Genomic DNA, 18624 nt, shown 5'->3' with positions numbered 1-18624 from the left:
TCTATATTTGTAAACATTTATTCTCTTGAACTGAAAAAGGCTTGCATCAGCACACATTGTACAGCCTTGCAAATTACACAGAAATTGAAAAAAAGTTCCTTGTTCATAAGTGCAATGAATCTTTGATGTCCAGTGATCCGCTGCAAACAATGAAAACAAATTATAAACCACTTAAGAAGTTTCCAGCACTCATCAAATGCATTTCCTTAGGTGACAAAAAAATCCACAAGGAGGGGAATGCAAAGTAAGTGGCATTTAGTTATCAGAGGGACACTTAAAAAAAAAAAAAGTGGAAGTATTTTCTTGCCTAAAATGATTCCTATTCCCCTTTGAATCTAAGTGGTTTGATTAAGAAGTGTTAAGAACATAATTTACTTTACACCTAATGTTCATACTACCTAAATGAATAAGGAAAACACCTTATGAGAGAGCTCTGCGTTTTCTGAAAATTGTTTCTATGTTTAGAGATATAGGGGAAGAGTAATCTTCCATTTGTGGGCTCTCCTTAGGTACCCTCCAGCCCCCCCAAAAGATAGTACATGGCTTTGACTTGGTTATTCCACTCCTGCATTCTTTTCCCTCCAGATTCTATGTTGGCTCACATTGTGCTGGCTGCAAAAAAGAAACACAGGCTGCAACTGGTTGTAATCATTTTGAAGAAGACTTTGCTGTACAATAGAGCTTTGGATCTGATACAAGAATTCAGAAATATAAAACAAAATAACTATAAAAGTTAGGAGGCATTTGAACAGCATTTCCTCAGAAAAAGCTGCTAACTCTGTATCATTCCGATGTGGATTCCTACAGTCATTTGGGGTGAAATGTGTAATTTTCACCCTTTGCTGGATCACTGGCCTGTCTTCAAAAGCTATAACGCCATGACCACACGTCCTAGGAGTCTCTATCATGTTAACAGAAGCTCCAAATACCAAGCCAATTAAAGATGGGTGAGGACAGGGGAATCATAAAGGCCAAGGGTCCAAGGTGGCTCTGTTACTGAGAACTTGCCCTTTCCAGAATGTGAAAGTCATAGTGCTTCTTGCTCGTTCTCAGCTTAAACTTGTTAACCGAGTTAATTTGTTTCTTCAATGCATTCTGTGCAGCTGAAATGGAGGGGAATGTGGCTAAGACTGTATATGTGGAGGCCAAGTCACTGGGTTTAGAGCGTTCAGGGTTGACGGTGTTGTCCCCGCTGCCACAGCAGAGGGGGTGACGACGCAGCTGGGGCTGGGATTGAGGGTCCCGGAGCCACCGGATCTTGGCGCCAATTTTAAAGAGTTCCCCAAAAAGCTTCTCGGCTTCCATGCGAGTTATTCCATCTGGTAGTTCAGTAATTTCCAAGACTTTCCCAACAACTAGAATGGAAAAGGTGTAGAATTAATAATCCCTGTTACCAAGATGGTGGGCAAAAAGTACTGAAGACCCAAATACGACATAAGAAATGAATGGGATTTTTGTGAAACCATTCAAACCCACAAAACTATAATTATGGCCATCTTTTAAATCATTTCTACTTACCCCTAAGGCAGGGGGTGTAGAGCTAATGGTACTAAATTACCCGTCTCAGTCTTGACTGACAGTTGTACATAGAAAACACAGCATTGTATAGTGGATTCTCTAAGTTAGGTGTGTTATCTTGGGCTGTTTCCTGAATTTCCTGTTCCCATTGTAAAATAAACGTAAGAGCACTTGCTGTAACCACCCAAGGCTGTTGAGTGCATACCTGAACGCCCAACTGCCAAATAAAGGCAGTTATTTGTTCATCAGACTATTTCTGCGTGGGTGTAAGGACTATTTCCTTTCTCCAAAAATAGGGAGGCAAAGAGTGTCATTCTACCTGTTCCTTTCACACGTAACTTTTTCCTTTGGTCCCTTCATCCTTCCTAAATCCACCTGACCTTACTGTACTCTGAAATCTGAAAATGAGACAATTAAAAGAATCTATTTTAAGAGCCCTACATTACAGATGGCATAATTTCTTGTAAGGTTGTGCAAGACTTCATGAAGCGGAAAGCCCATTTATGTTTAAAGACTGTTGAACTGGCCAACAGTTTGCAGAACCACATCCAATTGCCTCTCAGGGACATACCTGCTTCTCCTGCACCAAGGTCAGTGGATGCAGCTTTTTTAGCTTGTTTCCTTCCTCGGTTTCCATGTCTGTTGCCAGATTGACCCTGAAACCCCACAAACAGATGAGAAATAAGGTTCATAGTGCTGAAAAATGTGACTGTAATATTTAGACACTTAACACCTAAACATACTCAGTCTGGGTTTTGTACTTCAGCAGAAAAAATCCAATCCGAGGCTCCTGTGGCAATGGCATTTCTGTCCCTCACTATGACCAGTCACTTGTCTTTCTTAAGCAAGGGTGCCCTGACGCCCCAGCCACCCTCTGCCCCCTTTTGGAGAGTGCTAGTGCATGACTGCTCAGGCAAACAGCACACCACCTTCTCCTTTGTCTGTTCTCAGTGGGGCCAGACCCGCACTCAATGCAGCCAGATGACACTGATACATCAGCTGGCTGAGGCACACAGGTCTCCCTTTGCAGTGCCAACGAGCGGGCCCAGGGCCCCCTACACTCTCTGCAACCCAAGTATGATGTTCTGCCAACAAAGCCTAGGTCGTCAGACAGCTAGCTTTCACACCTGTTGGGCTGGAATGTGTCCATGCAGAACAGCAGGAGGGTTGTACTGCAGAGGCTGGCCAAGTAACGGATATCTGGCATCTCCTGAAAGTCAGGAAGAAAACATTTTTACATTGTTCTCTGCTCATTTATCAAAGTACTTTCCAAAGTTTTCTAAATTGTCCAAAATAGTTAAGATGACTAGGGGAAACACATTTCGTAGAATAAAAAAAATGTAGGTACTGACGTATTTTTAAAAAGGATTAAAAGTGGCGCCTGGGTGGCTCAGTTGTTGGGCGTCTGCCTTCGGCTCAGGTCATGATCCCGGTGTCCTGGGATCGAGCCCCGCATCGGGCTCCCTGCTCTGCAGGAAGCCTGCTTCTCCCTCTCCCTCTGCCCCTGCTTGTTCCCTCTCTTGCTGTGTTTCTCTCTCTGTCAAATAAATAAATAAAATCTTTAAAAAAAAAAAAAGGATTAAAATTTTCCATTTTTCCTTTAAAGAGCTGGGGTAAATTTATGAGAGGAATAATGACTAACAGTGGCTATGAAGGAAGGTAAGCGGTGGGAACTGGGTGGAAAGGGGATAGGATGGAGAGAAAGTTCCCTAATTTACCTTAACATTCGATATGAAATCCTTCAAAATAACTGTAATACCCATTCCACCCACTTGAGATGCTAAAATCCACATTTTCTATGATGATTAAAAATTGATATAACTTACATTTCAGGAGAAGGAAAAAACCCTGGAAAAACATTAAGCTCTCTATCTCCCCAAAGTTACTGCTTTTTTAAAAAAAGTATTCTTAATTTTTTTTTCAGTAATCTCTACACCCAATGTGGGGCTCAAACCCACAACCCCGACATCAAGAGTTGCATGTTCTGATTGAGCCAGCCAGGTTCCCCTCCCCAAAGTCACTATTAATTACTAAAAATATATGCATGAATACGTTTATATACACTCATTACATTTTTTATTTATTTTTATTTATTTATTAAAGATTTTATTTATTTGACAGAGAGAGAGACAGTGAGAGCAGGAACACAAGCAGGGGGAGTGGGAGAGGGAGAAGCAGGCTTCCCGCTGAGCAGGGAGCCCGATGCAGGACTCGATCCCAGGACCCTGGGATCATGACCTGAGCCAAAGGCAGATGCTTAACGACTGAGCCACCCAGGTGCCCACAAACATTTTTTTAAAAGTTCATTTATTTTGGGGAGCCTGGGTGGCTCAGTTGGTTAAACATCCGACTCTTTTTTTTTTTTTTAAGATTATTTATTTACTTGACAGAGAGAGAGACAGCGAGAGAGGGAACACAAGCAGGGGGAGTGGGAGAGGGGGAAGCAGGCTTCCCTCTGAGCAGGGAGCCCGAAGCGGGGCTCGATCCCAGGACCCTGGGATCATGACCTGAGCTGAAGGCAGACGGTTAACGACTGAGCCACCCAGGCGCCCCTAAACATCCGACTCTTGATTTCAGCTCACATCATGATCTCAGGGTCAAGCCCGGCATTGGGCTCCACACGCATGCTTAAGATTCTCTCTCTCTCAAGAGAGGAAAAAATAAAACAAGACAAAACCAGAGAGGGAGACAAACCATAAGAGAATCTTAATCATAGGAAACAAACTGAGGGTTGCTGGAGGGGAGGGGAGTGGTGGGATGGGGTAACTGGGTGATGAACATTAAGGAGGGGACGTGATGTAATGAGCACTGCATATTATATAAGACTGATGAATCACAGGCCTGTACCTCTGAAACCAATAATACATTATATGTTAATTAATTAAATTTAAATTAAAAAAGTTAAAAAAAAAGATAATGACATTGGGGGAAAAAAATTCTCTCTCCCTCTCCCTCTGTCACTCCCCACCACCTCTGTCTCCCTCTCAAAAAAAAAGAAAGAAAAAAAAGGAAAAAAAAAGTTCATTTATTTATTTATTTTTTTAATAATCTCTACACCCATTGTGGGGCTTGGACTCATGACCCTGAGGTCAAGAGTTAAGCTCTTTCAACTAAGCCAGCCAAATGCCCATTACAAAGATTTTTATAGTCTTAACCAATGGGTATATTTATACTTTAGGTCTTGGGTCTGCTCTTGAACACTCTTTAAAGGGATTAATAAATGCTGATGGTAAAAACCTTGTCCTGGAGAATAATGTTTTCATTTGTTAATATTCTCATTTTAGGGACGCCTGGGTGGCTCGATTGCTTGTTTCTGACTCTTGATTTGGGCTCAGGTCTTGATCTCAGGGTCCAGGGATTGAGCCCTACATCGGGCTCCATGCTCAGCAGGGAGTCTGCTTGAGGATTCTGTCTCCCTCTTCCTCCCGCCCCTGCTCACACATGTGCACTCTCTCTCTAAAATAAATAAATCTTAAAAAAAAAATTTCTCAGGGAGCCTGGATGGCTCAGTCGGTTAAGCGGCTGCCTTTGGCTCAGGTCATAATCCTGGGGTCCTGGGATCGAGCCCCACGTCCGGCTCCCTGCTCAGCGGGAAGCCTGTTTCTCCCTCTCCCTCTGCCTGCCACTCTGTCTACTTGTGCTCTCTATCTCTGTCAAATAAACAAATAAAATCTTAAAAAAAAAAATTTCTCATTTTATTTTTAACCATAAGTTCCCCAATTCAGTACATTCTGTATTTGGAGGGGGATTATGCATAGGTGCTAGAAAAGCACTTCAGGGAACCATACGTCCCTTCTCCTGAAAGCTTCCTAACAGACAAAAAGCAAGGTGTAGACTTCTCTCCACTCCATGGAGCTCTTTTCAGATGAACAGTGTGAAGGTGCTAGGGCAGCTCCCTGGCAGGACACACCTGTGACACACTTGCTCTTTCCCAAGCACTATCTGAAGGGCAGATATGCCATGGTGGCTTAACGTTGAGATCAGAGAAGCATGAAGATGCATAAAAAACAGTTTCAAGAAAGTCAGTTAAGTTTACATCATGGAGCAGTATTCTTTTGAAATATGGAGATGAGCTGTAGACAGCAGTAATCAAAGACCCCTCCTTATAAGCCATGCTATGTGCTCCTCTTGGGGCATTCATACTAGACCATGCATCCCAATATTACTATATTGCCATATACTGTTTAAATTTAAGGTATGTGGCTTTGTAGAAAATTTGGAAACAGAATTACAAAGGAGGAAATAAAAACCTGTCTGGTAATTCTATCACTTCTAACATTTTGGTATGTATCTTTTCAGTCTTTGTTCTACATATGTGTGCTTGCACATATGTACATGTGTGTATTTTATAAGTCTTTTTTTTTTAAAGATTTTATTTATTTATTTGAGAGAGAGAGCATGAGTGGGATGGGGGAGGGACAGAGGAACCTGAGCCGAAGGCAGATGCTTAACCAACTGAGCCACCCAGTCACCCCTATAAGTCTTTAAAAAATTGAGATATAATTTACGTAAAATAAAATGCGTATCTTTGGTGTTGGGTCTGATGAATTCTAACAATTGTAAAAGTCCATGTAATCACAACCCAAAAAAGACAATGAACGTTTCCATCCCCTGAAAAGTTCCCTCAAGCGCCTTCACAGTCAATTCAATATCCCATCCACATTACTACCTGATTTCTAACATCATAGCTTAGTTTGCCTATAACTGGATTTCAATTAATTAGAATCATATAGTAGGTCTTCTTTTTTGTGTCTGACTTGTTTTTTGCTTAACCTGACTCTGAGATTCATTGATGTCACTGCAGTCAGTTTGCTTTGTTCAAATTGTTGAGCAGTATTCCACTTTAAGGATACATTACAATTTGTTTATCTAATAGTCTCCGTTTGGTGGACATTAGGTCGTGTCCAGTTTGGGCTATTATAATAAAATAGGTTGTTATATATGCTGTGGTACAAGCCTGCATAGACATGTTTTCATATTTCTTGGGTAAATACCTAGGAGTGGAACTGCTGCATTGCAAGGTAAGTGATTAACTTTGTAAGAAACTCAAATCTTTTTCTAAAGTGGTTTTAAAATTTTACACCTCTACACCAATGTGCAAGAATTTTAGTTGCTCTGTAACTTCACCTACATTCAGTTGTGTTAATCTTTTTGATTATAGCCATTCTAGTGGGGGCGAAGTGATATCTCATTCGGATTTTAATATTCCTTTCCCTAATGAATAATGAATGATGTTGCGCACCTGTTCAAAGGCTTGCTGGACATTTGTATATCTTCTTTTTTGAAATGCCCACGTAACTTTTATTTTTAATTAAAAACATTTTTTTAATTAAGTAATCTCTATGCCCGATGTGGGCTCAAACTCATGACCCCAAGATCAAGAGTCACATGCTCTACAGACTGAGCCAGCCAAGTGCTGCCTTTTTAAATTGCAGTATAGTTGACACACAATATCACATTAGTTTCAGGTGTACAACACAGTGACTGCACAACTCATGCGTTATGCTATGCTCACCGCAAGTGCGGCTACCATCTGTCACCATTATAATACAACTGAGTATATTCCCCTATGCTGCGCTCCCCATCCCTGGGACTTACTCATTCCATAACTGGAAGTTTGTATCTCCCACTCCTCTTTATGTAACCTGTTTTTTTGAAATCACTCACTGTACTGTGAATATTTCTTCTAACGATTCTTTAAAAATGATTTGTGGATAACTGCATAGTATTCCTTATACAGATAAACCAAATCTAATCCTTACTGATGGACATTTAGGTTGTTTTGCATTTTTCTGCTATAGACCCAAACTCTTCTGTGGATAAATCGTTGTGTGCATTATCCTTAGGATAAATTCCAGAAAATATAATTAATGTTTTCCGTATTATTTTAGAATCATCCATTTGCTGTTCCTCCAACTAGACTGAGGGTCAGTGAGGGTGAGGACTTCACCTTATTCATCTTTGTATGTCAAGGGCACAGTGAGGACTCAGTAACTGCTGAATACGCTTTTGAATAACCTCTTGACATATACTACTCTGATATAAAAATTAGAAATAAAAAACAAATTTATAGCATTGCCTATTACTACTATAGAGAAATGGAGTCTAAAGATAGTAAATTATGGTCATTTTAACTCTATCACATAAGTAATTATTAAATGGAAGTAGTTACTAAGCTAGTAATTATTAACTAGTGATGAAACATCAAGGTTAGGACAGTATATGGTAATAAACACATATGCCTGGGTGGAGGTAGAAATGCAGTCCTGTGGAGAACTGAAAACAGTACCAAGGGGAATCACAAAGTGATTGGGAAGGGATGTCTTTTATCTTCAATTTTTAATTTTTTAAAAAAATTTAATTTCAGTGTAGTTAACATACAGGGTTGTAAGAGTTTCAGGTGTACAATACAGTGATTCCACTCAACACCAGGGGCGGGGATGCCCTACAATCCTCTGAAGCTGTGACTAGTTTCGTGCACTTACCTTGCCCTGGAACGAAAGGTCTAGAAAACTGAGGTATGATGGAAAGGGGTGGTCCAGAGGGACGGACAGTTTTGAGGGTGGTCAGCTGAGCTGGTGCTGGCGACTGAGCTGGTGAAATAATGGGACTACTGAGTTGAGGGCTGTGCTGTAATCACATCAAAAAAGCAGGTTAGCATTTTAGTCATGCTCTTTGCAAATTAACTTTTGGACAAATTTCTTATTTTTTTCTGATTACAAATATGTATTTATTAAAAAAATTAAAACAGAAATTTATAATTTTCAACTTCTGAAGATACACACTGGAAGATTGTTTCTATGCATATGTATCCATATGTCTATGTTTTACAAAAACGGAAGTAGACTATACACCCTATTTTTGAATCTTGCTTTTGTACCTGGACAGTAATATTGTAGATACTTTTCCATGACAAAAAATATCCATTTATCTCATTCTTTTTGTCATGGTAACTGTTTAACATTTTGTTTTTAAACAATTCATCCCTAAAGAACAATTACCAAAAATGGTACAAAGAATTCTCAGATTTCCCAAATGTTATTTTCTTATATTTTTTATCTCTCTCTGCATACTTTTGAATCTTTATCTCTCTCTGTATATACTGTTACTTTTTTCGTTTGAGAATGAGTTGCTTACAATACCCCCATCCCAAAATAACTTAGTGTCTTTTCCCTAAAAACAAGGACATTCTCCTATATAATTAACCAGAGTAGGATCATCAAAATCTAAATAAAAGTGATTCTACTCTGTATGTAGTGGAGTGTTTAAGAACACTTGAAATAAAGATGCTTCTAAGAAAAGTCCTTAGAATTATCAAAGAATTATCAAAATCAGGCAATTAACAACACAGCAATATTATGTAATCTATAGAATTTATTCAAATTTCACCAATTGTCCCACTAACATACTTTATAACAAAAAAAAAAAAGAAAAAAAAAATCTCCCTTTTTAGTCCAGAATCAAATGGTGCATTTAGTTGTTATGTCTCTTTCAACTTTTTTTTTTTTTTTAAGTAGCTTGGGGCTTGAACTCACAACCCTGAGATCAAGACCTGAGCTGAAATCAAGAGTTGGATGCTTAATTGACTGAACCACCCAGGTCCTCCTTTTTCCTTTTTCTTTTAAATTGGGAACACAGACTTAGTCTTTTTTCTCTCTCATGACTTTGACATTTTTGAAGGTCATTTTGAAGATCAGTTATTTTGTAGAATGTCCCTCAATTTGGGTTTGCCTGCTGCTTCCTCATGCCCAAATTCACAGTGCACATTTGGGTAAGGACTACTAGAGAAGGGACGATGTGTCCTTCTCAATGCATCAGGAGAGGGAACTTGAGGTCCACGTGTCAACACAGTCCTGGTGATATTTACTTCCATCACTTGGTTAAGGTGGTGTCTGCCAGGTTTCTTTGTTGTGAAGTTATTATTTTTTCTTTTCTCGTTTTAAGTGTCTTAGGGGGAGATCATATTTTCTGTAAACAGAGAATTTTACTTCTTCCTTTCCAATTTGGATGCCTTTTATTTCTTTTTCTTGACTAATTGCTCTAGGTAGGACTGCCAGTACAATGTTGGCTGATATGTACCCTTTAAAATCTACTGAGATTTAACTTGCGGCCTAACATATAGACAGTCTATCCAAGAATATGTCCCATGTACACAGGAAGAGTATAAATGTTGCTGTTGTCAGGGAGAGTGTTCTCTACACCTCTGTTGGATCTAGTTGGTTTGTTGTGTTTAAGCTTTCCATTTCCTTACTTACCTCTTGCCTGGTTGTGGTATCCCTTATTGAGAGTAGGGCATTAAAGTTTCCAACTATTATGTGACAGTCTGTTATCAGGTAAGTAATTATTAGGTTAATATAATCAGGTTTATAACTATTTTATCTTCTTGCTGTATTGAACTTCTGTATCTTGAAAATTTTTTGGATCTAGAGACTTACTTTGTTTAATATTAGCAATAATAACCCCTATTCTCTTTTGGTTACTATTTTCATGAAATATCTTTTTGCATCCTTTCATTTTCAATTGATTTGTGTTTTTGGACCTAAAGTGAATCTCGTAGACAGCATATAGTTAGATCGGGTGTTTTTAACCACTCTGCCAATCTCTGTCTTTACAGTTAAAAGAACTACTGATAAAGAAGGACTTACCTTTGTCATTTTGCTTTGTTTTCTATATGCCTTCCAGCTTCCTCCCCACCCTTCGTTTCTTGCATTACTGTCTTCTTCTGTGTTTACTCCATTTTTTGTAGTAAAATGTTTAAATTCCTTACTCATTTCCTTCTGTATATATTCCCTAGGTTTTTTTTTTGGGGGGGGGTGTGGTTTACCTTGGGTATTACACCTAACATCCTAAAGTCACAACACTCTAATTTGAATTTATACCAGTCTAACTTCAATAATATACAAAAACTCTGCTCCTTTACGGCTCTGTTCCCACCCCTTTGGTTGCTGATGTCATAAAACCACATCTTTATACATTGTGTGCCCCAAAACATAAACCAGTAATTCCTTTAAGTGCATTAGTCTCTTAAATTATGTAGAAAGCAAAAAGTAGAGTTATGGACCATTGGTACAACCAGCTTTTATAACTGCTCATGTGTTTAACTTAATTGAGAACTGTATTTCTTCGTATAGCTTTGTCTTACTGTCTAGTGTTCTATTTCACTCCGCAGGACTCCTTTGAGAATTTCTTGCAGTGTAGGTCTCAGCTTTTGTTTATCTGGGGATTTTAATTTCTACCTCACTTTTGAAGGGCAGTTTTGCCAGGTATGGGATTCTTGGTTAACATTTTTTTTTTTCTTTTAACACTTTGAATATACTGGTCTGCTGCCTCTGGCCTCCAGTTTCTGATGAGAAATCTGCTGATAATCTTTCTGAGGATCTTTTAAATGTGTCAAGTTGTTTCTTTCCTGCTGCTTTTAATATTCTGTCTTTATTTTTTGAGACTGATTATATTGTATTTCACTGTGGGTATTTTGGCAGTTCTTACCTGGAATTTGTCAAGCTGCTTGATGTTTATATTCACGTCTTTTATCAAATTTGGTATGTTTCCAACCATTATTTCTGCAAATATTTCTCTTCTCCTTTTGGGACAACCACTACATGTATGTTGGTCAACTTGATGGTGTTCCACAGGTCCCTTAGGCTCTGTTCACATTTATTCATTATTTTTTCTGTCTGTTCCTCGGACTTGATCATTTCCACTGTCTTGTCTTCAAGTTCTCTGATTCTCTCTTCAGCCTGCTCATATCTGCCACTGACTTCCTTCACTGAACTTTTCATTTCAGTTATTGTATTTTCAGCTCCAGAATTTCTTTTTGGCTTCTTTTTAGGTTTTCTATCTCTTTAATGATATTTCAATTTTGTTCATATATTGTTTTCTTGTCTTTTTCCGTATCTTTCTGTAGTTCTTTGAGCAACCTGAAGACAGCTGTTTTAAGGTCTTTGTCCAGGAGATGTGTCATCAGGTCTTTTTCAGGGACAATTTTATGTTGACTTCTTTTTTCTTCCCTTGCATGGGCCATACTGTCCTGTTTCTTTGCATGCCTTGTGACTCTTTGTTGAAAATTGGACATTTGGATCTAACAATGTGGTAACTGGAAATCAGATTCTCCCCCCCTTCCCAGGGTTTGTTGTGTTTTGTTGTTGCTGTTATGGTTTTTGTTTATTGACTGTTGCAGCCTGTCTCTGTGCCAAAGATCGGCCTGAGGTATAACCTTGAGGTCTTCTCAGGGTTTGGCCTGTGCCTTTCCCTGGCATGTGCCCTATATATTCAGTTGCTTTTGAATGTCCTAGGCTTACTGTGTGGCTCCCAAAATGGATTCCAAGAGAACAATGAAGGGAGGAAAAACAGGGTTTTGTCCCTTTAAGTCCCCTAGAAGTGTCAGGGGAAGAGATTTGCAACAATGTGGGGAGGTGCACCAACAGTGATTACTGCCCCTTTGTCTACACCTCTGTGATCAGAAGCAGAGACCCATGATGAGAACACAAATCCTTTGTATTTGGAGGACACGGTCCTTTTTGCCCACCCTGACTCCTGTAAGCTGCTCTAGTAACAACGTGCACAGTTGCCTGTCTGGGGGCGGAGCTAAGGAAAGGTAGCTGCTACTGGGCTAAAAGCCGAATTTGACTGAATTTAATTACAATTTATCACCCAAGCTTTTCCTGGCAGTTGCAAGCCTTCAATAGATTCTAGAGCTCCAAAATTGTTATATCAGACAGATTCTACCAGTGCAATTATTTCTAGGTGGAGGGAGAGACTCCTGATGCTTCTACTCTGCCATTTTCCTAGAATCCTCTCTCCTCCAGTGATGATTCTTGCCTGGTGGTTTGCAGGTGGTGATTTTCTAATTCTATCATTCTTTCTATTTTTTACAGTTCACATTTTACTGTAAAGAAGAGCTTCACTTTTTCCCCATTCATTCATTTATATCAGTAAGGACTCATGGGTTCTATTTTATTTTATGGGTGATCATTCATTTCTTATTTTATTCCTAAAGTATTCAAGCCTGGTCCTGTGTCCCTTGACACATCTCCATCATCCTTTAAGTACTTCATTACCTGCTGGCACAGCAACATGTTCCAGAATCATCTTGTACTTTTCCCTGAATGAACCCTGGCAACAGTCATTCCACTAAGGAGCCCTGGTTGCTTTTAGTTTGGAGAATGGTATTTAGAAACTACCATTTGGGTAGTAGGTATATCCCATTCTTCTTAGTACCTACACTTAAGATATTTTCCTAAATGGCATAGTAATTTATTTAATCGGTTATCCACTGTTGAATATCAAGATATTTTTAGCTTTTCAAGGTTACAACAGGTAAGAAAGAAATATCCGTGTACACGTATTCTTATATGCTTGTTCCACAGTTTTTATTGGACAAAGTTCTAGAAGTAAATTTGTGGATCAAAGGCTATGTACCTTCTACATTAATTTTTTTTTTTAATTTGAGTACAGTTGACAGTTACATTAGTTTCCAGTGTACAACACAGTGACTCAACTTCTCTATATATTATGCTATACTCACCACAAGTATAGCTACCATCTGACACCACACAATGCTATTACAATTATCACTGACTATATTCCTTATGATGAATGTTTCATCCCCATGACTTATGCATTCCATATGAATGTATCGCCTGTATCTCCCACTCCCCTTCATCTATTATGTCCACTTCCCCATCCTCCCATCCCTCTGGCAACCATCAGTTTGTTCTATGTATTTATAGGTCTGACTCTGCTTTTTGTTTATTCATTTGTTTTGTTTTTTAGATACCACATATGAGTGAAATCATATGGTATTTGTCTTTCTCAGTCTGACTTATTTAATTTAGCATAATACTCTCTAGGTCCATCCATGCTGATGCAAATGGCAAGATCTTATCCTTTTTAATGGTTGAGTAATACTCCATTGTTTATATATACCACACCTTCCTTATCCATTCATCTATCATTGTACAGTTAGGTTGCTTCCATATCTTGGCTATTGTAAACAATTCTGAAATAAATGCAGGGCTGCTTAAATTTTCTTGAATTAGTGTTCCCATTTTCTTTGGATAAATACCCAGTAGAATTATTACATCACATGGTATTTCTATTTTTAATTTTTTGAGGGAAGTCCAAACTGTTTTCCACAGTGGCTATACCAGTTTGCATTCCCACCAACAGTGCATGAGGGTTCCTTTTCCTCTACATCCTTGTCAACACTTGCTATTTCTTGTCTTCTTGATTTTAGCCATTCTGATAGGTGTAAAGTGATATCTCATTGTGGTTTCGATTTGCATTTCCCTGATGAGTGATATTGAACATCTTTTCATGTATCTGTTGGCCATCTGTATGTCTTCTTTGGAAAAATGTCTATTGAAGTCCTCTGCCCAATTTTTAATTGGATTGTTTGTGGTTTTGGTGTTGAATTGCTATGTGCCTTCTACATTTTCAAAAATGTCATCAAACTGCCTCCAAGAAGAGTTCTATCAATTTGTAGTATCATCAAGAATGTACAAGAGAGTTTGTAACTGGACATCTCTGCCAACACTGCAAATTTTAGTCTTCCTAAATTTCCCCAATATAGATAAAAATATTTTTATATTTTCATTTTATTTTGTGAGCTAGCCTATAAATTGATCTTTGCCCTTTTTATTCTGATTTTGTCATGTGCATTGAAATATTTATTCAGTTCATCTTTTTTTTAAAAGATTTTATTTATTTATTTGACAGAGAGAAACCAGCGAGAGAGGGAACACCAGCAGGGGGAGGGGAGAGGGAGAAGCAGGCTCCCCGCAGAGCAGGGAGCCCGATGTGGGGCTCGATCCCAGGACCCTGGGATCATGACCTGAGCCGAAGGCAGACGCTTAATGACTGAGCTACCCAGGCGCCCCTTATTCAGTTCATCTTTAAAAAATATTTATTTATTAATATTTTCTCTCGGGATGTTATTTTAGTTTTTTTTAAGTAATCTCTACACCCAATGTATATGAACATAATGAACTTCCATGGACCCATCACCCAACTTTGACTGTGTTTTCCCCTGCTTTGTTCCCCCTAAAGAGTTTTAAGCAAATCTCAGATATCACAGCATTTCACTTGCAAATATTTTAATATATAAATATTTTTATCTAATGGAACTACTTTTTTTTAAGTAGGCTCCACATCCAGTGTGGAGCCCAATGTGGGGCTTGAACTCATGACTCTGAGAACAAGACCTCAGCTGACATCAAGAGTCAGATGCCCAACCAAATGAGCCACCCAGGCGCCCCAGGAACTATTATTTTCTAAAAAAAAAATCAAAACATGATTCTCATACTAACAAAATTAACATATTTAAATATCCTCTCTATGCTGAAAAATGTCTTCTGAGTGTTCAAAATCCAAGGAAGATGTGCATGTTTTATCTGATTATAACAACTGAGTATCTTTTAATCTATGAAAGACTCACCCTTCATTTCAAAATGCTATTTTTTTTTTTTAAAGAAATGAGGCCAATTTGTCCAGTAAAATATTCCATGGTATAAGTTGTTTTTTTCCCCCTTCCTATATTTTCTGTAAATTAATAGCTAGATTTAGAGGCTTGGTTCGATTCAGGCTCCGTGTTTTTGATAAGAGTACATTATAACTGATGCTGTGTACTTCCTTCCACACTACATTAGGAGGCAAGTAATATTTGGTTGACCCACTTTTTAGTGATCTTATAATTGATCAGTTGCTTCATGTGTTGTCTGCCTAATCTATCCATTTTAAATTCCCCCATAAACCTTTTTCTAATGTTCCTGACGTGTGCTGATGATTTTCTTTGATCCATTATTTTAGTGAAATTCCAAAAAGTCCACCATTGCTTTTACATTTATTAACTGTATTTCTTCTACAATAAAGAATGTTCTCGCATCAACCTTCTGGTTACACTAATAGTTCATATGGAAAAGGTAGGAAAATGACTTAATTTTTTTAAATCAAATTTTAGATCTAGTATATCTTCTGATTTTTTTAAATTAAAAATATTTTGAATATGCAAAAGTTGAAAAATAATATTTACATATTGAAAGAAATAGTGTGGATATAGAGAATGTTCAAACTTCTTTACTAATCTGAGAGGATTTCAAATTCAAAGTCAAGCCTTATAAGGTCTATCACATGTGTCTAAAATGTAGAAAGTTATAAATTATAATAAACAAAAGAAGCATCTTACCTGAACAATATTGTCTACATTGCTAAATTCCACACACTTCTGCCCTCTCTGGTGATCACAGTAATATTTGTTTTGTTTCCATTGTGGGGGTGAGTGGGCACGAGATTGTGGATTGTTTGGTACATTGAGCTGCATCATCACCATTCCTCCACCAGGGGGCGGAGGTGGCACAGCTGGAAATTAGAGTTGGGACACTGCAATCAGTATACTTTACCAACTAGCTGGTATCTTTAAACACTAAGAAAATGGCAATAATTTTACACTTCTGACCAAAACTTTACTATCATATATGCGAGCCAGATTTAAGCCCTAGAGCTTCATGCTACAAGCATTTGTGTTTAAAAAGGCATTAAAATGGGACTCTGTAGGCCTAAACATCTTATTCTAAAAATAACACAGTTCCACAGTTACTCAGGGAAGTCCAATTACCTACTACCGGACCTAGTAGAGAGTAGCATAATTGAGACATTATCTATAAAAGTGATTAATTTAAAAAATAAACTAATTTTAACACTGGCATTAAATACACAGAGAAGAAAAAGTTTGGGATGTGGGAATCAGAAAGCACAATTTTAGTACTCTGAAATGTTCTAGGACTCTGGGAAAATCATTTAACCTCTTTTATTACAAGTTCTCATCTGGACCAGCAGCAAAGACTTCCTTGGCTAACTTTATTTATTTTAAAGATTTTATTTATTTGACAGAGAGAGACAGAGCAAGAGAGCAGCGGGAGTGTGAGAGGGAGAAGCAGGCTTCCCGCTGAGCGGGGAGCCTGATGCGTGGCTCGATCCCAGGACCCTGGGATCATGACCTGAGCCGAAGGCAGACGCTTAACGACTGAGCCACCCAGGCGCCCCTCTTTGGCTAACTTTAAAAAGTTGTACTGATCACATGCATGCACAAACACTTGTTAAGTGTATAGCAGAGATAAACAGTCTATTTTATCTGTCTCCTTATCTGATTTATTTCTCTTGTGTATTAGACTGCAGCACTACTAGTATTAGGCATGTATGTTTCCTGCCACCCACCCCTTCAGCGTAAGGTAAGGTAGGATTCTTATGACTCGAGGGCCTTAGTTCTCACTGCAGTAACCAAAATGGTAGTTTCCAGTTCCCTAGAAGTAGAGCCAGGCTGACCAGCGAGGCAAACCACAGAGGGCTGACTGCTTAGGGACACCTCAAAGTTCTCCTCAACAACAGCAGCCATGCTGGATGCACACTATTAGCCATTTATTTGATAATCATTTACTGTTTCTCTGTTTCTCAGAGATTTACATATGTCAATAAATCATTATAATAAAATATGGCATCATGATAAAGGATTAAGACACTACAGAAGCCAAAAAAAGAAGAAACAAACTCTATTTTAAGTGCTAGGGAAGCCTTTGTAGAAGAGGTGATTTTTGAGTCAAACCTTAAGCACGAGCAGGATTTTGGCAAATAATGGTGGATGGGCATTTCAGGCAGAGGGAGGAACAGGTACAAAAGTGTCTTTGGCATAAAAAAGCATGGTACTTTCTCGAAACACAGTTCTGTTTGACTTGAACATGTAAATATAAATAGGAGGCTTACTTGCTAGGGAGTTTAGACAGAGAATCCATGCACATTCCTGATTCAGAGGAATGACATAAAGAGACTTTTGTTTCAGGAAAGTATTTCTTGAACAGTGTGTGTGTGTGTGTGTGTGTGTGTGTGTGTGTGTGTGTGTGTGTGTGTTGGGGAGGTGGGAAGCTGGGTGTGGGGGAAACATGAAACCAGCAAAATACTCAGGAGATTGCTGCAAATAAGATGTGAAAAGACTGACCAAGAACGGTGGCAGTGGGGAAGGAAAGAAGGCATGATATTTGAAGGAATGGTGGCATCACGAATGTGAAAGGAGAGAAAGAAGAGAGGTGATTACGACTTTGAAAACTTTTTGGTCCCTAGAGAGAAGATGACGTAAGGGATGCAGGAAGAGGGAGGAGTATTAAATCTAAAGTGCCTCTGGCACAACCAGGTAGGGATGCCCAGTAGGCAGTTGGCTATCTGCCTCTTCTCAGCCAAAAGAAGATTTGAGAGGCGCTGGCAAAAAACAGTTGTTGAAGCCTTGGAGATAGATGCATCCGCTAGGAAGAGCATGAAGAGTAAGGAGATGATCCCAGAGAACATCAATGTTTATGAGGCAGGGAAGGAAGGAGAGTCTGAGGAAGAGAAACAGAATAGCAGTGTGGGAGTAATAACAGCAGAAAAGGAAGGAGCGGACGGGAACTGTTAGCTCTGAATTTGCAAAGCACCCTAAATATCTTGGCTATATCTCAGCACATAACAAGTTGAAAACCGCATTTGAGAAATGCCTAAGGAACTTAATTTCTCAAGTGGACAAACCATTACCTATTTTCCAATTATATTCATACCTGCACACTGGTGGCTTTGAAGCTGCTGGGAATTGCATGGTGAAGTAGTTCGAGGAAACTGTACTTGTTCTGATCCTGGATGTGGCAAGTAACCTACTGATGAGCTATGGGGGAAAAATCAGACAAACACAAAAACACAGCACAGTGAGATGGAGAGGACTGTAAAGATTCTTTGAAAGAACAAACCTACAAATTTATTTAAATGAAATTATTTTTCAAATTGATTAGGAGTAAAAATAAAATCTACCTTTATTCTCTAAGAGTTATGAACAATTACTTTTTGGACAAAAATCTATGTTATGACAGTAATACTGATTTTTTTTAAAATCAGGAAACACCACTCCTAATTTCATTGCTCTTACTCCTTTACAACTTAATTCTAAATAAGACTTTTTTTTATTATTCAAATAATTATTTTAAAAAGAAGAAAAATAACTCACTAACTTTACAAAATGAAAAATTAACTTACTTGGATCTCACTAAGCTATATTTTAGAAAAGATACACAGTTTGACAACAATGAGACTCAAGAG

General features: G+C 38.5%; 1 protein-coding gene across 9 annotated transcripts in view; it reads right to left on the bottom strand.

Annotated features, from left to right (window-relative positions):
• Window positions 1–18624, bottom strand: part of R3HDM1 (R3H domain containing 1) — a 130448-nt gene continuing 111824 nt past the window's right edge. For all 9 annotated transcript variants that reach the window (XM_036079097.2, XM_036079119.2, XM_078070732.1 and 6 more), the window contains 6 exons: window positions 18093–18196; window positions 15701–15873; window positions 8004–8148; window positions 2646–2728; window positions 2090–2174; window positions 1–1355 (listed from right to left, as the gene is read on the bottom strand). In XM_036079097.2, coding sequence (XP_035934990.1) covers window positions 994–1355; window positions 2090–2174; window positions 2646–2728; window positions 8004–8148; window positions 15701–15873; window positions 18093–18196 — 952 coding nt within the window. In that variant the 3' untranslated portion in view covers window positions 1–993. The remainder of the gene's footprint in view (window positions 1356–2089; window positions 2175–2645; window positions 2729–8003; window positions 8149–15700; window positions 15874–18092; window positions 18197–18624) is intronic.

The sequence above is a fragment of the Halichoerus grypus genome, chromosome 4, assembly GCF_964656455.1.
Source record: "Halichoerus grypus chromosome 4, mHalGry1.hap1.1, whole genome shotgun sequence".
NCBI lineage: Eukaryota > Metazoa > Chordata > Mammalia > Carnivora > Phocidae > Halichoerus > Halichoerus grypus.
The sequence above is the reverse complement of the archived record's forward strand: the minus strand, read 5'-3'. Positions and strand labels throughout refer to the sequence as shown.